Genomic DNA, 23,729 nt, shown 5'->3' on the forward strand with positions numbered 1-23,729 from the left:
TTTGTCTCCATGTCCATAACAACTGAAATAATCCCAAAGCAATTTCTAATAAAGTTTCTTTTATAAATATCCAGCGTAGCATTATAACGTCAGTCATAATGCTCCACTTGTGAAGGTAAATCTGTTGGGCCGAGAGGCATATGGTAACTGGAGGAGCTGCAGAGATCCAGAGCTGAGCTAGGGGAATCTGTCAATAGGATAACCATTAGTTCTTCAAATGTGGCCTTTAGAAAATGGTGGCAAGAAGCCATATATCTGTCACAAACCCTGTAGGGGCTGCAACAAGCATGTAGAAGATGGTGCTGTGAAACGTGTAGAGGACCATGAACACACCATTTCCTAAACTAGAACATTGGTGGTGGCAGCATCATGCAGTGGGAAAAATAAAGAGCTACCACAAGAAGTAACCACAAAACAGGAAGAGTAAAACGGTTTTTATTTTGTTATTCACAACAATATAACTCTCGGTTTACACTCCTACAATAAAAGTGCTCTAGCTAGTCACAAATCTCCAATTGGATACAAAGGAATTAGGAGCAGAGTGAATAAAAGGATTAAAAATGAGCACGCTTTAGTCAAACATTCTCATTTATGGCTGCAGATAGTGTCCCTTCAGTAGGTCCTAAAATATTGATGCAAACTCCATCCTTGGACCATATGAAAGCAATAAAACATGGGCTTACAAGACCATTTCAAACAGTTCCCGTTTTATCCCATCATATTCAATTCATTGTGCTGAACCTGAGACTTTCATAAACAAAGCTCGCTGTTAATCATTGGCATGTTTGCAACCAAGCAGCTGCACCAGCATATAAACGCTGCACATCTATCTGTATGTGAAAGTAAACATATTGTGCAAATGCACAGCACATGCACCAGGCAGAAATTTAACAATATTAAAACTACTCCAAAAGGCTCCTAAAATATTAGTGCGCCATCTGGGTGAATGCTAAACTTCAGTACAATTATACTGCCATACAGCACAAAGTGTTTCTACTCAACTATGAACAAAGTTAAAGAGGGTTGAGAATGTGAATCCTCTCCCAGCACACTGTATAAATGATGTGTTGAAAATAGATGGAGACGAGCTGAGCTGGTTCAGGATCAATATATTAGCATCTCATAAAAAACACCCACAAGGTAAGTCTGCTGTGGTAATACCTGCGTCCATGATAAGAGCTCCTGTTGCAGGTTAAGCGCCATTTAATTTTGGAAATTAAACCATGCAATTAAATAAAGAGTAAAGCCATCGCATGTTTCTGAAACTAAGGACTAGTTGAAGTTAGCATGCACTACAGTAGAGTAATAGTTGGTATTTTACCACTGTGAGAATCAGAATACCATCGAATAATCATCCACTTTTCAAAGGTTTTTTGGCTGCCATCACCTGTCCCACAGTGCAGACATGCTGCAACCTCCTTGGAAACGGAGCGTGACGAGAATATAATAAAATGTGACCATTTTCACATTATATTTAGGGATAAAATGCAGTATAAAATATATGGATGCGTATCTGTTTAACCCTTGCCTCAGCAAGGCTTTGCCTATGGTAGACAGGAGGTATGTTAAACCCTGAACTCATTAGCTAATGCACCATCATGTTGTCAATTACAGCTTTGGATGGGGGAGGGGGGGAGATCTAGGCCTGTCAAAGTAATTATGTTATGAAACGATGCTGTGACAATCATTTATGCTCACCCACGCCACACAAACACATACAGCAACAGTGTTTTAGCTGAAACAACGTGTTATTTAAGGGGTATAGAGATTTTATTCATCAAGAATTGGAAGAAAGGATCAATGGGACTTTGCTTCAAAGACACTTGTTGGTCGGAGAAGGAAAAAACAACGACGTGGAGCAGGAATGTGTACTTTGTGGGGAAAAAAAAAAACACTACTGAGCTTGCGTTTATGATAGGGTATTCAGTTAAGGAACTTAAATGGCTTTACATTACCAAAATAAACCTGAACGTTAAATGTCCAGATATGAAGTGCATAATTTCTGCTTATTATGGTATAAAATCTAAAAGTGGCTTTAAAAGGCAATTGTACACCTTTTTACAATTTGTCCTGCTACACCTGCAAACTTCCAGGTATTTTATTGATATTTTTGGTGAGAGACCAACACAATGAAGCACATAATTATGAAGCAGAAGAAAATTGTTTTAAGTAAAAATCCAAAGAATGCGGCACCCATTGTTACTCATCCCTATATAAAATCCTGTGTGCGCAGTTGTCTAAGAGACGTTTAAAGCAGGGTTAGATGATCAAATCCAGAGCTTTGACCATCTCCAGAGCCCTGTTATGAAAATGGAAGGAGTATGACAGAAAAGCAAACCTACTGAGACGTGACCAATCACCTAAACTGACAAGCTGGGCAAGGAGAGCATTAATAAGAGAAGCAGCCACGGTAGTTCTGGAGGAGCTGCAGAGATCCACCACTCAAGTGGGAAAATCTGTTGAACAGGAAAGCCATTAGTCATGTCCAGATCTAAACCGAACTGAGAATCTGTGGCATGGCTTGGAAGCATTGATGTTCACAAAGGCTATCAGTCCAATCCATCTGAGCCTGAACTGAATTGCAAAGATTTATGGGTAACAATGTCAGTCTGTAGATGTCTAAAGCTGGTAGAGAGATACTCCAAAAGACTTGCAGGTGAAACTGCACCAGCAGTTGCTTCTAGAGAGCACGGAGGAGTTGGGATACAAATGCACGCCACATTTGTTTTTAGATTTTCACATAAAGATTTTAAAAACAGAGGATCCTTCTTCATCCACTTCACATTTCTGTGGTATTCTGTGTTGGTCCTTCACAAAAAAATAAATAAATGTTTATTTTTGATGGTAACATGATGGTGGCTATTTTTGATGTATAAAAGTAGTCCAATGTCTCACATTCTGCAGCATTTAAAGCTTATATCTAATTGAGAGGGTCAACTGGAAAGATTAATTTATTTTTCTTGTTACAGTATTCATTATCATAGAGTATAATTTACAGCAGCAGGTCAACTTCAGTCAGAGAACAGCTATAACATATCTTCAGATGCACCTGAACTCACCGAAAAGCAACAAATGGAAGGGTAGCGTGTTGGAGGTAGAGAAAAAAAAAATAAATATGGGTGATTTTTTTTTTTTTTTTTTTAAATGTGTTAAATGCTTTGTGGAGGGAATTGGTGTCCTAATGGTCCTTCAGATCACACAGCTGAATTGCTACAACTAAAAACTGAACATAAAAACACAGACCTGATTTGAATGTTTGTATAAAATGGTCAGTTAGCGGAAGCTTTCCAGTCTCCTCACTGTTGATCCTTTCAACACGCCTCTGTTCTGACAGCAGCCGGGTAACAGCTGGATCACATCAGGTACCACGCAGCCAGTCCAGCCAAGGCGGCGAACCAAGTGGCAAACAGGACCTGTCCCGTCGGGTGTCTGAGAGCGGCCATGACCAGCTGACCAAAATACGCTGTTCCCCCCGACGCTGCTGTGATGCAAAAGAGACAGAAAACCAAGCTTAGGAAGCAAACTATCACCCAGCATTTAGCTTTAAAACAGCATGTTGGTTACTCACCCATTTTGGCGGTATAGTAGGGACATTTGCTGATGTCTCCACCCATTTCTCCATGAGCAGACATACCAGCATCTAAAACATCCTCCTGAATTGTTTTGCCAATTTCTTCCAACTCCTCAAACACCTGCCAGAGCAAACATTAAGTTAAACATTAAGTATTTCATACAATTCCTTGCAAAGTCCTCATACCCCTGAACTCCATGTTACATTACAACACCTGGTTTGATATTTTATAACACTAACAGAATTTTAACTTTTGCGCCTTGTCGTTTTTTTTAAAAAGGCGGAAGAAAAATGTGTCCAATTTGGGAAAATATTTGGGAAAATAGTCAACCTGTTAAAGTGCAGTAATAGTGTTTATTTGATGCTTCTGGTGGTTTACATCTCATCATCTCATCTTTTGCCTGTTTTCTGTTGCAAAGTGACTCAAACCAATTGCAAAGAAAGACACCTGATTGGGTAGAGAGTGCCCTTGAACATCAGTCTTCCATCCTTGCCCCAAGTTCTCAATCAGATTTAGGCCTGGACTTTGACTAGGTCATTCTAACACACAAATAGGCTTTGATCTAAACCATTCCGCTGTACTTCTCAGGATATTGTCTTGCTATAAGGTGAACCTCTGCCCCAGTTTCCAGTATGTTGCCGGCTCCTTCCAACTTTCCTTCAAGTCTAACCAGCTTTTCTGTCCCTGCTTAAGAAAAGTATCCCCACAGCATGATGCCGCTACCATCGTGTTTCATTGTGTGGATAGTTTGTTAAGGATTAACACACATTTAAACGTCTCTACAACATTCTCCCTGACCTACCAGCTGTGTTCCTTGGTCTTCATGATGCTGTTTGTTCACTAACGTTCCTAAAGAAGTACTTCTGGGGCCTTAACAACACAGCTGTATTTATACCGAAATTAAATTACACACAGGTGGACTCCATTTATTGACTACTGAAAGCAATTGGTAGCAATAGATTTTATTCAGGGGTAGAGGAGTAAAGGGGCCTGAATACAAAGACACACCATCTTTTTCAGATTTTTTTGTAAAGAATTTTGAAAACGAGGCATCATTTTCCAACAACTTCCATTTCCTATCACCAATAATGTTACTTAATGTTTCTCCGTCACATAAAAATACAATTCAGTGCTGCTTGGGACCAGAGTTAAAATCTTTGCAAAACATTTCAGACAGAATTGAATTGGAAGAAATATCTTTAGTCCTTACATTCAGTAACTGACCCATGATCACCATTTAAATTTTACCTACCAGTACTAGTGACTAGATCATCAGTTCTTCAGACTCTCACCTCCATATTGAAATGAAAAGCTTTGACAGCCTCCTCCACCAGTTTCTTCTTTGTCTCCACCTCCAGGTCCAGCTCATTCATGCGGCTTCGGTACAGCTGCTTGAATGCTTTTGCGCTGTGGATCGCGTCAAACTGGTAGAACTCCAGGCCCTCCCCTGTGGGCGGCAGCTTCAAAGCTCTCTGGGCCACCTTTCTCAGCACCTGGCCCCCTGACAGGTCACCCATGTAGCGAGTGTAGGCATGTGCCACCAACAGCACCGGGTCCTCCTGCCCTACCTGGTGGATGCGGTCCACATAGCGCTGTGTGGCCTCTGAGCAGGTGATCTTGCTCTTCCATTCTGGACCATAGAAGTACTCAATGTCGCGTGCTAGGGCTTCATGGCGGTGCAGCTCTGCAGGGAAATACAGGGGGGCAAAGTGGAGGTGGTCCTTATTCCTCTCGATCTCCTCCTCCATGGCGGTATATGTGTGGTAAAGTGCAACGGCACCAAGCTAAAGGAAAAAAAATACAAACATTTTCTATTTTCTCTTGAGCTTTTTTTTTTTTTATTTACATTATCTTTCTTTGAAGTATGGGTTTGTGACATTATGTTTCCAGGTCTAATTCAACAGTGCAAGGTACTCCTTAAAGGGATTTTTAATTTGGGCTTCTGAACAAGTTCTGAGAAGATAAGAGGTCTACCTGCAGGGGGTAACAGGAGCTTTCTCAGAGATTCATAAGGGAAATCTCAATGGACAAATAAGCCTTTGTAACAATGAACCAAAAACTAAGCACAAATTTGACGTCTGGCAGGAATCTTCACACTGACTGTAAGCTGTATGAGCTTCAAAACTCATATCAAAATCTCACTTTCTTCCTGCTGATTTAATTCAGTCTCACCTTGAAAAGCTCTTTGCGGATCCGTCCCCTGAGGAAATCTTTCACGAACTGCGTGTTCTCTGCTTTTTCATGAACCTCCTTGGTTCCTGCAGCCAGCATCTCAGACAGATCCTCTGGACTGCAATTAAAATTCCAAGCAAAATAAAATAAAGTAAGAAGCTATTTGCTCTCCAAACCCAAATTTAGCTTGTAATCTTTTTCAGATATAAAAAATTAACTACTATGAAGCAAAAAAAGCTTACCTGAGGTTGTTTTCTTCTTTCTCATACACTGGCCCTGATCCATTTGACACACCTGATCTTGGATCCATCTTTTCTGCTGACATTTTTTGTTTTATTTTGTTTCTGGAGTTCACCCTGAAATCAGCTAAAGGGATCAGAGTTTTTCATGAAGTCTTATAAAAATCACAAATTGTTACCAATTTCTAAGGTTTACCAGAATTAAAATACAGTGCCTTGCATAGGTATTCATACCTACTTAAACCTTTTTGCATCTAGTGTACTTTGTGGGATTTGAGGCTATAAACCAACACAACATTCTTCATAAATTTGAAATGGATAGAAAATGATGTACAGGTCCTTCTCAAAATATTAGCATATTGTGATAAAGTTCATTATTTTCCATAATGTCATGATGAAAATTTTACATTCATATATTTTAGATTCATTGCACACTAACTGAAATATTTCAGGTCTTTTATTGTCTTAATACGGATGATTTTGGCATACAGCTCATGAAAACCCAAAATTCCTATCTCACAAAATTAGCATATTTCATCCGACCAATAAAAGAAAAGTGTTTTTAATACAAAAAACGTCAACCTTCAAATAATCATGTACAGTTATGCACTCAATACTTGGTCGGGAATCCTTTGGCAGAAATGACTGCTTCAATGCGGCGTGGCATGGAGGCAATCAGCCTGTGGCACTGCTGAGGTCTTATGGAGGCCCAGGATGCTTCGATAGCGGCCTTTAGCTCATCCAGAGTGTTGGGTCTTGAGTCTCTCAACGTTCTCTTCACAATATCCCACAGATTCTCTATGGGGTTCAGGTCAGGAGAGTTGGCAGGCCAATTGAGCACAGTGATACCATGGTCAGTAAACCATTTACCAGTGGTTTTGGCACTGTGAGCAGGTGCCAGGTCGTGCTGAAAAATTAAATCTTCATCTCCATAAAGCTTTTCAGAAGATGGAAGCATGAAGTGCTCCAAAATCTCCTGATAGCTAGCTGCATTGACCCTGCCCTTGATAAAACACAGTGGACCAACACCAGCAGCTGACACGGCACCCCAGACCATCACTGACTGTGGGTACTTGACACTGGACTTCTGGCATTTTGGCATTTCCTTCTCCCCAGTCTTCCTCCAGACTCTGGCACCTTGATTTCCGAATGACATGCAGAATTTGCTTTCATCCGAAAAAAGTACTTTGGACCACTGAGCAACAGTCCAGTGCTGCTTCTCTGTAGCCCAGGTCAGGCGCTTCTGCCGCTGTTTCTGGTTCAAAAGTGGCTTGACCTGGGGAATGTGGCACCTGTAGCCCATTTCCTGCACACGCCTGTGCACGGTGGCTCTGGATGTTTCTACTCCAGACTCAGTCCACTGCTTCTGCAGGTCCCCCAAGGTCTGGAATCGGCCCTTCTCCACAATCTTCCTCAGGGTCCGGTCACCTCTTCTCGTTGTGCAGCGTTTTCTGCCACACTTTTTCCTTCCCACAGACTTCCCACTGAGGTGCCTTGATACAGCACTCTGGGAACAGCCTATTTGTTCAGAAATTTCTTTCTGTGTCTTACCCTCTTGCTTGAGGGTGTCAATAGTGGCCTTCTGGACAGCAGTCAGGTCGGCAGTCTTATCCATGATTGGGGTTTTGAGTGATGAACCAGGCTGGGAGTTTTAAAGGCCTCAGGAATCTTTTGCAGGTGTTTAGAGTTAACTCGTTGATTCAGATGATTAGGTTCATAGCTCGTTTAGAGACACTTTTAATGATATGCTAATTTTGTGAGATAGGAATTTTGGGTTTTCATGAGCTGTATGCCAAAATCATCCGTATTAAGACAATAAAAGACCTGAAATATTTCAGTTAGTGTGCAATGAATCTAAAATATATGAATGTTAAATTTTCATCATGGCATTATGGAAAATAATGAACTTTATCACAATATGCTAATATTTTGAGAAGGACCTGTATGGTTGTCACATTTTTTCACAACACAAAATCTGAAAAGTGTGCTGTGCATTTATATTCAACTGCCTTTAGTCAATACTTTGTAGAACCAAATTTCACAACCCATTTTAGCAGCAAGTATTTTGGAGCTCTGACACATGTACACATTGAAATGTTTGCCCATTCTTTACTGCAAAAATACCTCAAGCTAGTCAGATTGGATGAAGAGTTTTTGAACTTTAATTTTAAAGCCTTGCCTCATATTCTCAATTTGGATCTATATGCATCTCCCTTTAACTCTGACCACTTTCACTGTCCCTTCTGAGGAAAAACATTCCCCACACCATGATGCTGTCACCGTCGTAATTCACAGTGGGGTTGGTGTGTTAGGGTGATGTGTTTCCGCCACACATACTGATTTGCGGGCAAAAAAGGGAGACCAAAGCACCTTCTGCCATGTTTGCTGTGTCCCATACATGGTTTGTGGAAAACTACAAAAAAAAAAAAAAAAAAAAAAAAAAAAAGAGCTCTTATGCCTTTTTTCCCCCAATGATGGATTTCTGCATTCCACTGCTCCATGAAGGTCAGATTTGTGGAGTGCATAACTGAGAGTTGAGTAATGTTGAATGATTCTCCCACCTGAGCGCTGGATCTCTGCAGCCACTGGCATGGGCTTCTTGGCTGCTACTCTGATTAATGCTGTTTAATGAACAGTTTCATCCCAGATTTTCTACTATTTTCCTTAGGCTTAATAATGTTCGATTACAAATGTTGCCTAGCTAACCTCGATGGCCCAGCTGTATTTATCAGAGTAGCTGAAAACAGTTTTCAGTACTGTATTTGTAAAAGAAAAACTGAGAATGAGATATCACTTTCCTTCCACCTCATAATTATGTGTTACTTTATGTGGGTCTATTAGAAAATACAATGAAGTTTCAAGTCAGCGTCGTTTAGTTTGCAGACCACAGTGCAATCCACAATGGTTGTCATAAAAGGGTGAAATAATATGCAATAATATTCATTACATTATGCAGCTACAATATTAACACCCACAGTTCAAACTCAAATAAGATGCATATTCAATTTGATCAAGATCAAACAAAGACCTCCCAGAAAACAAGAGTTAACATCACCACTGACTCCCACTTTAGTTGTGTAGGTAAGATGGTCAAAACAAACACACCTTTTAAACAGCTGAGTCGCCTACTTAAAGCCGCTAACCTTACTTAAACCCCCGGCACGAAGGCACGACTTTGACTGACAGCTACCACAATTATACCTGCTGGTTAACAAAGGCATGTTTAAACAACGTCCATGCTTGCATGGCATAAAACGATGAAACAACAAGCCGCTACAACACATAACAGGCCTGCTTTCTGGAGTTTACCAGTAATCTCCGTCAATATGAGATACAGCGAGGAACTGTTCAATATGTATAGCCAGTGTAACTAAGTAACGCTATTTTCATTTTCCTATTCGAGTAAAAAAAGAAAGTCCTGCCACACTACTGTCAAGAACTGGCCACCAGTGAACTTGTTGACAACAACAGCTAACTTTACCGGGAGCTAAGTAAGCTAAAACCTAGCTAACAAACTCGTTAGGATTTAACATAAAATGCTAAAACCCACTACTGGATAGTAATATCTGAATAGGCTCATTTGTATGTACTTGTCTTATAAATAGTTAAACAGAACAAACCTTTCCTCCAGCTCAGTAACAACGGCTTATAACTCAAAGGCAGGATGCGGAGCTCCACCGGAACAACAGTACTTAAAAACGTCTGTCCCTACAGACATGCGCTTTTCTACCGGAAATTCTGATGCAAATTTGTAGTTCTAACAAATGGATTTGTAGTTTTAGATGACAAAAACATAAAGTTCTATCTTTTACTGTTTATTAAAATTATTATCTGAGGATGTTTCTATTATTCTGTTTTACTCATTTCGACCTTTTTTTAAAACTTTTATTTATTTATTTATTTATGTGTTTATTTATTTTTTTGCTTTTACTTATTTAAATTGAATTCTCATTCAGTTTTACCTACAACAGAAGACGAAAATTGTTGTCATTTTATTTTATTCTTTATTGCATTACCTCCTTGCAATAAATCTATTACTGCTGAAAATCCATTTTGTTCCCTTAAATGGTACCACATTTGTTGGCTGATAAGTACAGTTGAGTAAATGTGACCATGAAAAACTTGCCAAATCTTCTCTGCCAATGCCAAACTGTTTTAGTAAAGATGGCACGATGGTGTGTGGCAGCATCTCCCTCAATAGAAAACCAATGCCTGTCATCACTGGAGACCATCCTAACGCATAGAGATGCTACCAGTGGCAATTTCATAGTTCCACTCATAGGACCGAACAATATCTTCCAGGAAACTTCAACACTTCCCCCCACAGACCGGGGTTTATTGGAACACATTTGGGAGTTGAGAGGATGGAATAGCTTGGTTACAGTGCTGACTTCAACCCCACTGTACCAGTTTGGGTGTGCTATTGCCAGAGTGACCGGCACACATCCCCAATAGATGGCTTGCAACAAAGGCTGGTTGAGGAATGGGTTGCCTCCCCAAGGCACTGTGTGACCAAGCTGGTGACCAGGAGGTGCCAGGCTGTTTTAACTGTGTATGGTTATCCCAACGCCCATACCCAACTGTTCTGCTCAACCTACAATTTTCCTTGCAAATGTGGATTAATTGCATTCTTACAGCTAAGAAATTAATACCCAAATACAAATGTCCTTACTTTTGTACCGAGTACATAACAGAAAATTACAAAATGACCACACATTAATATTTCTGTGTATTATATTTTAGCATCTGTATTGCTCATCAAGGTCAGTTATCAGTCATCAAGGTAATTTTTATCCAACAGCAACAGCTAATCTCAATACAGCCAGAATGTAAAGGGAGATGCAATAATTGGAATTGTGCAATCAGTATGAATGTGTGTATGTGTGTATTTATTTCATGTTTTTATCTAACTGCTTCTATTTGTCTATTTTACATGAACTATTTATGGCCAGATAGTTTTTTTCCCCCAAAATATATTCTATTCTGTTCTGTTTAATTCTAAGGCAAGAGTATGAACACATATATATACATCACAGTGAGTCGAAGCAACAATAAAATGGCTTCACCTGAATAAAACAAACATTTTATGAATGGCCTTACTGAGCCCAGAACTATTTCTGATGAGCAAATTTGTGGGATCATCTGAAAAGAGATGGCCTCACAGTCTGACACATCTGGAGGCATTTTGCAAGGGAAAATATTGCCAAGTAAAGATGTGGGATGGTGATAGACTCCTTCCAAAGTACAAAGAATGCTGTTCTTGTTTCACGTTAAAGGCTGAAATTTGGTCAGTTTGGCTGGGCCTTTTTAGATAGATAACTTTTGTGCGTATGTGATCAATACATGCTGTTCAAGATCTAAGGAGAACTTGACAGTTGGAGGCTGAACCAACTTCTCTGTCATATAAAAGTCTGCTCGTCTGTTTTTTTGTGGATAAGAGTGTGTGCCTGTCTGTGTAACGGCACATGTGTGAACATGCATGCATATGTGCTTGTGTGACTGTCGGAGCCTGAGATCAGTCTGGAGTGTCAGATGCTTTATTAGCGGGGCGGCGTGGGTACCTCCCCCTCCCTCTGATACCACAGGAGCCCAGCAGGGATGGGGTGAGCTAACAGGATGATTCATGTCTCTCCAATAGGGACAGCAAGCTGTTGCTATTGCAAAAAATACTTCACGAGCATTATTTATGCCACTGATGCATTTACAGAAAAATGCATACCCTCTGAACTTTTTCAAGTTTTGTCTCATCACATCGACAAACATCAATGTATTTAACTGCAAAGTTGTGTGACAAACCAACACAAAGTGGTGCATCACAGTAAAGTGGAGGACACATGACACAAGATTTAAATTTTTTACAATTAGATATCTGAAAATTGTGCCACCTGTACACATAACCTCAAATACAAGCCAGCACAGCAAAAAGCCTTCAAAAGCTACCTAAACACTAAATACAGCCCACTTGGGCAAAATTATATCACAATACAGCTGTTCTGTGAAGGACTCAGAGGTTTCTTGGAAAGACACAGCATCATGAAGTGCAGGGAACTCACCAGAAAAGCAGGGGTAAAGGATGGATATTTTTAATGTGTGATTGTAGTGCTCCATTTTTATTTCTCAGGTGTAATGACTCCCCTGCAGATCAAATCAGCAGCTCTGCTTTGACTTTTATTAGAGACTTTCTTTGAGGAAAAGTTTTGAAGGAGAAAGTGTTAAGCCCCCCTCTACTTTCTCTGGCCTTGCAGTAGCACAAGCACTGCTGTATGACTTGCATTGATTGGCGACTCCTGTGAGGTAGCTGCTATTTTTTGCTGGAATGCGCATACTTGGTATTTTGCTGGATCATTCATTTATACAGGTCCTTCTCAAAATATTAGCATATTGTGATAAAGTTCATTATTTTCCATAATGTCATGATGAAAATTTAACATTCATATATTTTAGATTCATTGCACACTAACTGAAATATTTCAGGTCTTTTATTGTCTTAATATGGATGATTGTGGCATACAGCTCATGAAAACCCAAAATTCCTATCTCACAAAATTAGCATATTTCATCCGACCAATAAAAGAAAAGTGTTTTTAATACAAAAAACGTCAACCTTCAAATAATCATGTACAGTTATGCACTCAATACTTGGTCGGGAATCCTTTGGCAGAAATGACTGCTTCAATGCGGCGTGGCATGGAGGCTATCAGCCTGTGGCACTGCTGAGGTCTTATGGAGGCCCAGGATGCTTCGATAGCGGCCTTTAGCTCATCCAGAGTGTTGGGTCTTGAGTCTCTCAACGTTCTCTTCACAATATCCCACAGATTCTCTATGGGGTTCAGGTCAGGAGAGTTGGCAGGCCAATTGAGCAAAGTGATACCATGGTCAGTAAACCATTTACCAGTGGTTTTGGCACTGTGAGCAGGTGCCAGGTCGTGCTGAAAAATGAAATCTTCATCTCCATAAAGCTTTTCAGCAGATGGAAGCATGAAGTGCTCCAAAATCTCCTGATAGCTAGCTGCATTGACCCTGCCCTTGATAAAACACAGTGGACCAACACCAGCAGCTGACACGGCACCCCAGACCATCACTGACTGTGGGTACTTGACACTGGACTTCTGGCATTTTGGCATTTCCTTCTCCCCAGTCTTCCTCCAGACTCTGGCACCTTGATTTCCGAATGACATGCAGAATTTGCTTTCATCCGAAAAAAGTACTTTGGACCACTGAGCAACAGTCCAGTGCTGCTTCTCTGTAGCCCAGGTCAGGCGCTTCTGCCGCTGTTTCTGGTTCAAAAGTGGCTTGACCTGGGGAATGCGGCACCTGTAGCCCATTTCCTGCACACGCCTGTGCACGGTGGCTCTGGATGTTTCTACTCCAGACTCAGTCCACTGCTTCCGCAGGTCCCCCAAGGTCTGGAATCGGCCCTTCTCCACAATCTTCCTGAGGGTCCGGTCACCTCTTCTGGTTGTGCAGCGTTTTCTGCCACACTTTTTCCTTCCCACAGACTTCCCACTGAGGTGCCTTGATACAGCACTCTGGGAGCAGCCTATTCGTTCAGAAATTTCTTTCTGTGTCTTAACCTCTTGCTTGAGGGTGTCAATAGTGGCCTTCTGGACAGCAGTCAGGTCGGCAGTCTTACCCATGATTGGGGTTTTGAGTGATGAACCAGGCTGGGAGTTTTAAAGGCCTCAGGAATATTTTGCAGGTGTTTAGAGTTAACTCGTTGATTCAGATGATTAGGTTCATAGCTCGTTTAGAGACCCTTTTAATGATATGCTAATTTTGTGAGATAGGAATTTTGGGTTTTCATGAGCTGTATGCCAAAATCATCCGTATTAAGACAATAACAGACCTGAAATATTTCAGTTAGTGTGCAATGAATCTAAAATATATGAATGTTAAATTTTCATCATGACATTATGGAAAATAATGAACTTTATCACAATATGCTAATATTTTGAGAAGGACCTGTAGTTTACACAGGTAATTACATTAATACAGCACAAGCATAGCCCATGTGATCTATTTAAAAAAAAAAATCCCAGTAGAGGGATGTGAAAAAGTATTTGCCCACTTACAGATTTCTTTTTCTATTTTTGCTTTTCAAAGAATGTTGTTAATCACAGTCCATTCATGATTTCGCAACAGGGGGCTATTTATTTGCATCGGGCAATGTTGGCCTGGATAACTTTTGTCCTTTTGTTCATGAATGAAATCATCATTTGAAAACAGTTTTTTTGTATTATCTTTAGGTTTTCTTTGCTGGATATTAAAATGAGTTTGAATATCTAGAAGTGTGACAAAATTGCAAAAGCAGAAAAAAAAAAATCTATAACAGGGCAAATATTTTTTCACAATAGTTGTGCAAAGTTGTGCAAACCATAGACAGGCGTCCCTAGTTGCCATGGCTATTCTCGCGAGAACTGACAACTTGATAGCCTTGAAAAGTTTAAATGTTTAATCTGTGCTTTTGCGTTTGTTTCCATGAAAATACAAAGGAACTATTCACCCTTAAAAAAGTTAATGAATAACTATTCATCTGTTTTTCCTGAACATATAGATGCTGAACCTAATGTTCTTTAACAGTGGAGGGCGAAACATGGCTTCCGCATCCGTTAAGTGTGACTTCGCGGGTCAGGAGTATTTTATATATCAAAATAGTAACCTGCGGTTTTGAATGTATATTATGCCTCGTAAAAGTTGTACGTTTAGTTCTGTCTTGTCGTAAGAACCAGACGTTTAACTCTATCGAGATTTGTGACGGTAGGAATATATTTGATCCGCACAAGAAGTATGTCGCTGCTGTCTGCGGTTGAGGAAGCTATTAAGACATATAAGGTCGAACAAGCCAAGCTTAACCGCACCATTCAGTATTGCAGAGAAATCCTACAGAACCTGTAAGTAGCAAAATATTGTTATGTCAATATTACTACAGATTTTCACCATAATGACATCCGATATCGGTGCGGGACAGGTTCAGTTTCCGCGGTTGTCCGGTGGGGTGCACTTGGCGCTGTGGCTTAGTTGGTTAAAGCGCCTGTCTAGTAAACAGGAGATCCTGGGTTCGAATCCTAGCAGTGCCTTTTATTGTACTTTTATCTCTGTTCGCCATTTATGTGAAAGGGCTTTGCCCTGTTCTTCATTATTTGGTGTATTTGTGCAAATGTAAACTCAGTCCAAAAAAAAAAAGAACCCAAACAAACCGAGAATTACCTTGTTACTATTAAGAATACCTAATCTGCTTTTCTCAGGCCAAAAGTCTTTTATGCTAAAATTATTGTATTTACAGAGTCCAGTTCCCTCAGTTCAGAATTTAAGATTAACCAATCAGGCCGATTCTGATTTCCAATTTTGTGCTATTTGTTTTTTTAAGGAGTATAACACATAAAAGTGAACATGTGCCGCAGGTTCTTTAATAGAGGTAGTAATTTTGAATCCAGCAGAAAATGAAGAAAGTACAAGATTAAACACATTTGTCAAAGCATTGTCCCTAACTTAGTCAGATTTTTAATTTACCTCATAATGACAAAAGTATCCTTTTGATACATGTATTTCTAACACCTCTACCTCAGTATGAAATATAAAATGCAAAATACTGTTTTATGGTGTCATGTGCTTTTATTAAATCATACAAAATGTATTTTATTTATGCATTTAATGAAGTTATTATAGAAAAAAATAGAAACCCAGTCAATGTTTTGTTAAAAGTATCCATTAGAATCAAGAATTACTTTTTGTATCAGACGTCAAGGGGTGAACTTAAAAAAGTTTATTGAAGTACATTCTGGTGGTTGACGGGTTTATAGATCAGAAATGCTGTTTAGGAGGTGTTCTTAGTTTAGATCCATTTTATGAATAGGAAAAAAATTATGATTCTTTTTCCAGTATTTCACCTGCCTATCAAGGAAAAAATTTTGCAACCTGATCTCTAGTCAACTAATTAATGCATTCAGAACATATGGCCTTTAAAATGTTTTTGCATATTAAATAATAAATAAATAAAAGTGTTGAGAACATTTTAAATTGATCAATTACTTGACGTCTCAATGTAAACATAGAAATAAATAGCAAATGAATTGTCCCTCATTTTACCAGTACTATGTTTTTATAGAAAATAACTATCACACAGTCCTGTGTTATTAATAATATCACTGGCCTCAAACATCTATGTAGGTATGAGCTGCTCTGAGATTCCCATGATGAGGTTTTTACCTGAAGTAAAAAATGCTACAGTATCCAACCTGCTACCCTACCCACTGCTAATCTAGCGTCATTTGAGATATGTATTCCAACACATACGTTTTGATGAATCTGCCTTTATCAAGTGTTTTATACATTGTGTAAAATATAAAGGCTGTAGAGGTTTTATTATTTGTAATATATTTGCCTTTGCCTCTTTTGTTTGTTATTTCTTTACTTTACTTTCTACCTCTTGTGGGGAGAAATTTATGGTTTGGTTACTTCTTTATTCCCCCCTCAGGAAACCACAACACGAAGCAGGCTCTGAAGAAACAGAATTAGCAGATGATGCTGCTGCAGGTAATGTGGCCTGGAGAATGTGACTGTATTTGAGAAATGATTGTTGAAATCAGAGATTGCATTTAAAGGCTATAGATGACATATAGAAACAAATCGAAAAAAAAGAAAAGAGAGAAGTATCTTACCTTACTGACAGGACTGTGGCTATTTTCACCTGAAATAAAAAAAAAAAAACACATTCTTTTAAACTACTGTACATTCATTCTTTTCTCCTATTGAAAACACATTATTTATATTATGATATGCTTACAAGTTAATTACTGAAATCACTTAACTGTGACGGCATGCCGCCCTCTTCAGATGCAGAGTCCTCGCCAGGAGAGAAGGAAGATATGGAACTGCTTGAGCGGGCACTGGAAAAAGCTCTTTGGGTCCGCACCGTCTCAGAGGTCTCTAAACAAGACGTCGGCAAAAGCAAACTATCTGCAACTTCTAAAGAAACAGAAAATATACCAACTCTATCAGCAGTGACTAAAGAGGGTCAATCAGTCATCAAGTCAAGTAAAAAATGTGCCAGCCTTCACAGAAGAGGGCACAAAAAGCCTGTTTTTTCTCTTAGCTCAAGGCCTTCAGCAGGCCACAAAACAGCACAGTCCAAAAACATAACCCAACACCATCCCTTCTCAGCAGCTCAGGCTGGGCATCACCAGACATCTAGGAGGTTGCAACAGGCTCTCTTGGCAAGTTCTGCCTCTCCTGATCAGATCCCAGCCTCGATCTCTAAAAACAAGACAGTCAGAAGCAAAATGCCAAGAGGTGATGGCCTGAGCAAAGCTGCATCTGTCTCCATGCCTTATTCAAATAACATAGAGTCCTGTTCAGGAACAGATGGATCTGGGGCTGGCAGTTTGCATCAACAGCATGAGTAGGTGGAAATAATCATGTTTTTAATTAGCAATTAAACAGACATTCATGTTTTTTCTTCACTTTGCTTTGGGGCAGGGGGCTTTCTGAACAAACTACAAAATGGAAATCTTTAAGGAGCAAACAGAACAGGTCGCTAAGAACAGTTTTTTGATTATTTAAGGTTATTACAAAGTGTAGAGGTATTGTCTGGATTCTGACTTTCCCTTTATATTAACTTTAGATTGTGGGAAAAAGTTATGACCTTACAGAGGAAGCCTGAGCCTGGGAGGAATCACTTCATGCAGAGGATGAGGGCTATGGTATTCTGCTTGAAATATATATTTAATTGCCAAGATGTGTATATACAGTAACTTTCAAAAATACTCAGATCTTGAACTTTTTCACATTTCAAGTGCAGACGTCAACGTGTTTTATTAAGATTTTATGTGACCAAGCAACAAGTATTGCACCATTGTTCAGTGGTAGGAAAAATTATACATGGCTTAAAACCACCCATCATTGCTCCTAAAAGAATGCCTCTAGCAGCTTTGCTCATCCAGTAACTAAAAGTTTTGTCCTTGCTTTCTTCTTTCCGAAATATCTGAACTTCAGACTGCTTGGGAAGTACCTGAGCAGTAATTTTTGACTTAGCCACAGATATATCAGAATAAAAGCAGCTAAACACAGATCAATGCCACAGTTATCATGTTTTATAAAATAAAATTAATTGAGAGCCATGTATCATTTTCTCTCCACTTCACAATTATGAGCTACTTTACATTGGCCTATCAAACAAAATCCCATTCAAATCCTCTGAAGTGTCTTGAATAATGTGCCATGATGTGGAAAGGTTCAGGGTTTATGAATACTTTTGCAAGGCACTGTAGTTTTATTACACTGAGCAGTCTCCACTCATTCCCTCCTGTCTATTACTCTGACCCGTTTAGTTTCCTAACGATTGGCCATGCGGTAGTCCAGATGAGACCAGGTTTCAGCTTCACAGACTAACTGAGCAAGGGCTCAGCCTTGCACTGCGCTGCCGGACTGAAGAGATTCTTGTCAAGCAGCCGTCAGAAATGAAACCTGAGGTCCTGGGTAAGAACCGTGCACTGAATTGTACCTGCAAACAATCAACACCAAGAATGCAACAATCAGTAGAAGTTATTTGGAGTGACATGTGTATATGAGTGAGGAAAATGTGATATTTGTTGTGAACCACACCACGAGTTGGCGAGAATGGACTTTGTCAGGGTTTTAGATGGATAGATAATCAGTGAGTAACTGTGTTTCCTTTTCCAAAAACACAATTGGGACTTTTCTATAATTATTTCAGCTATTATGAGCTGTTAATAACCAGCAAGCGGAGTGCTAATTGCAGCGCTGTTACTGTACCCCATTCCGCCTGGTTCTGCAATACTTTTGTCAAATAAAGCCTGGTTTTTAATTATCTACGTCAACAGGTGGTGAGCAGAGCAAGTCCCCTTCCAGTGCGACACTTGAACAGCTGCAGCTGACAGCAGCAGAGCTCCACGTCTTTGCAGATAAAGTGAAACGAGGTAAAAATCTAATTTGACCAAAAATAAAAAAAAAGATAATAAGATTAAACTGCAGTTTCTCTTAGATGTTAGGTGCCCGTTTGAAAATAAATGTATAGGTATCACCCGGTCAGTCCATACGGTGCTTCGTAAGAGTATTTGCATCACTTGAATTATATTGCATCTTGTCACGGTGCGACTATAAACCTCACTATAGGGATTTAATGTAATAGATGAAGTAATGATGAGTAATGTTAAGCTGTATCAACGTATGTATTAAATTCGACTCTGTTTTAAGTTGGTTACATAAATCCTTTTTGTGTGCTAAATGCCAGACTAATGGCAGACAAGAAGCTTAAATAGTTTACTAAGCCCTGTTATAATTTTAGAAAGCCGAGATGAGGACGTCATGCCTTCTAGTTTGAATGAACTGAATCACACCTGTGGATGGTAAATGGCCTGCACTTGTATAGTGCTTTATCAAGTCCCGAGAGACCCCAAACCGCTTTACCCTACAACCAGTCATCCACCCATTCACACACTACACACTAACAGTGGTGAGCTACATTGTAGCCACATCTGCCCTGGGACAGACTGATAAAAGCGAGGCTGCCATACATTGGCAGGCAAGGCGGGTGAAGGTCTTGCCCAAGGACACGACTGTGACAGACAGAGCGGGGGTTCGAACCGGCATATATTTTAGAGCAGCCCCCTTAAATACTCTGCTTTTTTGACGATTCAAAGCAAGCAATAAGCCTTTGACAGTGGCCCTAAATAAACTGTTAAATGAGTTACAAAGAGACTTAAAGACAACAAAGTCAGTGTTTTAGAGTGGCAATCACAAGGCCTTGATTTTTATCCCATAAATAATGTGACTAACGTGGTTGAAAATGTGTGTGCATTGTGCAAGTATGGTGGCTGTTTATAACGCCATTCTACCAAATGCTAAGGAAGTGAATGTGACCATCTAAATTTGAAAAAGTCAAATTCTTAAAAAAAAAATGATATCGCTCATTATTCTGTTTTTTGGCAAATGAAAAAATTTTGATCATCCTTACTGATCTAAAACAGGATTTAACGCCTGACAGTGCACATAAATATCTGGTTTCAACTGTATCTACTCACCCCCCTCTACCCTGACAGCCCTACATAACTATACCTCCAGTGATATAGTAACAGATTTTCCATTCACACCTCCTAAACAATCAGATGATCAGCTAGGGAGAATTGTTTATCTGTCTGTGTTAAATTTCCAATGCAACACAGATCCTTCTTGGCATGTGGAAAATGAAAACCGAGCCTCCATGAACCCTCGCTGTCAGATCAGCTTGGCCTCATCCATGATCCCCTTCCCCTCGACAGCAAGATTTTCTATTCGCTTCGCTTGTCGTGGCTCGGCAAAGACCCGGTTATTTAAAGCCGAGGCTACAGAGCAGAAAAACGTCTTGGGATACGGTTGCTGACGCTCTAAATATAACCTGGTTTTCCACCAGAGTGGAAGGCATGGGATCGATGGAGGCCAGAGGGAGGCTGCCTTTGCCCCTCTGAGGCAGCTGGTGTGTTTGGAAACGGAACAGCTTCCCCTCTGCCCCTGACCATAACCTACAGAACAGAGCCGGAACTCCAACTGCTGGAGAGGCTGCGGATGAGAGTAGCACTGCTGCAACAGGAGATTCATCTTGAACAGGTTAGCATGGTGTTTCCTCTAACTACCTGTGAAAACGGTAACCCTGCTTGTCAGCTGTCTGTTATCTTTTTCATTAGTAGTATCCAAAAATGCTGCTGCTGACTCTGCTTCTGTGTGTCAGGTTCTCTTAGACGCTCTATCCCATCAGCTTTCATCCATCAGACCTGGACCTGGATGTCCCAGCCCCAGTGTGCTCAGAGCCATATACTCGCTGCTGGGGGAAGGAGGGGAGCGTTTTGCTGCCTTCATCCACGACTCTAAGCATGAATGACAGCTGAGCTTGTCGTACTGAGAGTTAACATGAAGCAGTGCACTCTCCTGTTAAAAGATCAGTCGAACCGAATCAGGATGTGACCAGATACATTTTATATTACTGATGTGTGTGTGTTGTTGTTTTAATAAATAAAAAAAATTCACAAATGTGTGCATAATTAAGTAAATACATTTTGTCACATTCCAGCTACAAACGTCTATGTATTTTATTAGGGTTTTATCTCCTAGACCAACACAACAAAGTGCATGATTATGAAGTAGAGGAAAAATGATGCATGGCTTTCAAAAGGTTTCACAAATCAAAATCTGAAAAGAAATTGTGTACTAGTAATCAGTCCCCTCTATCCTGATAACCCTAAATAAAGTCCACTGCAACAAATTGCCCCCAGAAGTCACCTAATAAGTAAATACGTGTATAATCTAATGCCACTATAAATACAGCTGTTCTGTGAAGACTTCAGAAGTAGTTAGAGAACATTAGTGAAAATAAACAGAATAATGAGGACCAAAGTAGGGTTATGTACAAAATATCCCCCAAGCTAAGTGACACAGTTAGGATAAGTAAAAAGTTCCCTGGTCAGATGAGATCAAAATCAATATTTCTGGCCTAAATGTAAAATGCTATGTGTGGCCGCATGCACATTAAACACACCATTCACATGATGAAACATGGGGTTAGCGGCATCATGCTATGGCATATTTCTTTAGCAGGGCCAAAGAAAGAAGCTGTAATGAATTGTTGGGAAGGTAGATTGAGCGAAATACAGGAAAACCCAGGAGGAAAACCTCTTGGAGGCTGCAAAACACTTTCACCTTCCAACAGGACAGCGACCCTAGATATGCAGCCAGATCTACATGGAATGGTGGATATTACAGGAAATGTATGTGTTATACTGGCCCAGTGAAAGTTCAGATCTAAGTCCCATTGAAAACTTGTGTCAAGACTTGAAAAGTTGATGTTCACAGATGAGGTAGCTACTCAGATGCATAGAAAAAGTCCAGTTGAAACAGAGAAGAAATTGTTCATGGGCTTTCTGAGCCACAACAAAAGGCTCAGAAAGATCAAAACATGTTCGTGTGTTAGAATGGCCCAGTCAAAGTCTAGACCTGACCAGTTGAGAATCTGAAATTTGTTGGTTTTTATTTAGGTGTGTCAGAGTAAAGGGGTGAATATGATTTCACTCCATGCTTTTAACGTTTTTGTTTGTATAAAAAAGTTTTGAACAATAAGTTTCCTTCCACTTTAAAATTATGTGCTGTTTTGTGTTGGTGTACCACATAAAATCCCAATAACATTGAAGCTTTTGGTTGTTCAAGAGGTATCAAAGCGTAGTTATCTATTGAATCAGCAGGTGGAACTCAACAAGAGAAATGATCTCTGGGCCCATTACATAGTGGCAGGTGTTATACATTACAGACCAAAAGTTTGGACACACCTTGTCATTCAAAGAGTTGTCCTTATTTTCATGACTATGAATATTGTAGCTTCACACTGAAGGCATCAAAACTATGAATTAACATGTGGAATTATATATTGAACAAAAAAGTGTGAAACAACTGAAAATATGTCTTATATTCTAGGTTCTTCAAAGCAGCCACCTTTTGCTTTGATTACTGCTCCGCACACTCTTGGCATTCTGTTGATGAGCTTCAAGAGGTAGTCACCTGAAATGGTTTTCACTTCATAGGTGTGGCCTGTCTGGTTTAATAAGTGGGATTTCAAGCCTTATAAATGGGTTTGGTACCATCAGTTGTGTTGTGCAGAAGGTGGATACAGTACACAGCTGATAGTCCTACTGAATAGACTGTTAGAATTTGTATTATGGCAAGAAAAAAGCAGCTAAGTAAAGAAAAACGAGTGGCCATCATTACTTTAAGAAATGAAGGTCAGTCAGTCTGAACAATTGGGAAAACTTTGAAAGTGTCCCCAAGTGCAGCCGGAAAAACCATCAAGCGCTACAAAGAAACTGGTTCACATGAGGACCGCCCCAGGAAAGGAAGACCAAGAATCACTTCTGCTGCGGACGATAAGTTCATCCGAGTCACCAGCCTCAGAAATCGCAGGTTAACAGCAGCTCAGATTAGACAACAGGTCGATGTCACACAGAGTTCTAGCAGCAGACACATCTCTAGAACAACTGTTAAGAGGAGACTGTGTGAATCAGGCCTTCATGGTAAAATAGCTGCTAGGAAACCACTGCTGAGGACAGGCAACAAGCAGAAGAGACTTGTTTGGGCTAAAGAACACAAGGAATGGACATTAGACCAGTGGAAATCTGTGCTTTGGTCTGATGAGTCCAAGTTTGAGATCTTTGGTTCCAACCACCGTGTCTTTGTGCGGCACAGAAGAGGTGAACAGATGGACTCTACATGCCTGGTTCCCACCGTGAAGCATGGAGGAGGAGGTGTGATGGTGTGGGGGTGTTTTGCTGGTGACACTGTTGGGGATTTATTCAAAATTGAAGGCATACTGAACCAGTATGGCTACCACAGCATCTTGCAGCGGCATGCTATTCCATCCGGTTTGCGTTTAGTTGGACCATCATTTATTTTTCAACAGGACAATGACCCCAAACACACCTCCAGGCTGTGTAAGGGTTATTTGACCAAGAAGGAGAGTGATGGGGTGCTGCGCCAGATGACCTGGCCTCCACAGTCACCGGACCTGAACCCAATCGAGATGGTTTGGGGTGAGCTGGACCGCAGAGTGAAGGCAAAAGGTCCAACAAGTGCTAAGCATCTCTGGGAACTCCTTCAAGACTGTTGGAAAACCATTTCAGGTGACTACCTCTTGAAGCTCATCAACAGAATACCAAGAGTGTGTGGAGCAGTAATCAAAGCAAAAGGTGGCTACTTTGAAGAACCTAGAATA

The 23,729-nt window shown here is 40.2% G+C and overlaps 2 protein-coding genes and 1 non-coding gene across 6 annotated transcripts; 2 read left to right on the forward strand and 1 right to left on the reverse strand.

Annotated features, from left to right (window-relative positions):
• Positions 1 to 419: 419 nt before the first annotated feature.
• Positions 420 to 9,723, reverse strand: LOC124862745 (heme oxygenase 2-like). Of its 3 annotated transcripts, none has more exons than XM_047356844.1 (6): positions 9,604 to 9,723; positions 5,987 to 6,110; positions 5,745 to 5,862; positions 4,865 to 5,356; positions 3,569 to 3,692; positions 420 to 3,478 (listed from the first exon to the last, which is right to left on the reverse strand). In XM_047356844.1, exons 2-6 carry the CDS (start codon positions 6,067 to 6,069, stop codon positions 3,354 to 3,356), a joined length of 942 nt encoding a protein of 313 aa, XP_047212800.1. In that variant the 5' UTR covers positions 6,070 to 6,110; positions 9,604 to 9,723; the 3' UTR covers positions 420 to 3,353. The 3 variants fall into 3 exon arrangements, with proteins under 3 accessions (XP_047212800.1, XP_047212798.1, XP_047212799.1); XM_047356842.1 differs by having other exon boundaries at positions 420 to 3,481; XM_047356843.1 differs by having other exon boundaries at positions 420 to 3,481; positions 5,987 to 6,100; positions 9,604 to 9,695.
• Positions 9,724 to 14,442: 4,719 nt separating this feature from the next.
• Positions 14,443 to 21,015, forward strand: LOC124862922 (tubulin epsilon and delta complex protein 2). Of its 2 annotated transcripts, XM_047357123.1 has the most exons (9): positions 14,443 to 14,874; positions 16,458 to 16,516; positions 16,817 to 17,381; positions 17,459 to 17,512; positions 17,604 to 17,682; positions 18,310 to 18,457; positions 18,823 to 18,918; positions 20,391 to 20,584; positions 20,706 to 21,015. In XM_047357123.1, exons 1-9 carry the CDS (start codon positions 14,771 to 14,773, stop codon positions 20,853 to 20,855), a joined length of 1,449 nt encoding a protein of 482 aa, XP_047213079.1. In that variant the 5' UTR covers positions 14,443 to 14,770; the 3' UTR covers positions 20,856 to 21,015. The 2 variants fall into 2 exon arrangements, with proteins under 2 accessions (XP_047213079.1, XP_047213080.1); XM_047357124.1 differs by lacking the exons at positions 17,459 to 17,512; positions 17,604 to 17,682 and having other exon boundaries at positions 14,445 to 14,874; positions 16,817 to 16,905.
• On the forward strand, positions 14,987 to 15,060 carry trnat-agu. Its single transcript has one exon. It is a non-coding gene; the product is annotated as a tRNA-Thr (tRNA).
• Positions 21,016 to 23,729: the final 2,714 nt, after the last annotated feature.

Source organism: Girardinichthys multiradiatus, chromosome X (genome assembly GCF_021462225.1).
Source record: "Girardinichthys multiradiatus isolate DD_20200921_A chromosome X, DD_fGirMul_XY1, whole genome shotgun sequence".
NCBI classification, from domain to species: domain Eukaryota; kingdom Metazoa; phylum Chordata; class Actinopteri; order Cyprinodontiformes; family Goodeidae; genus Girardinichthys; species Girardinichthys multiradiatus.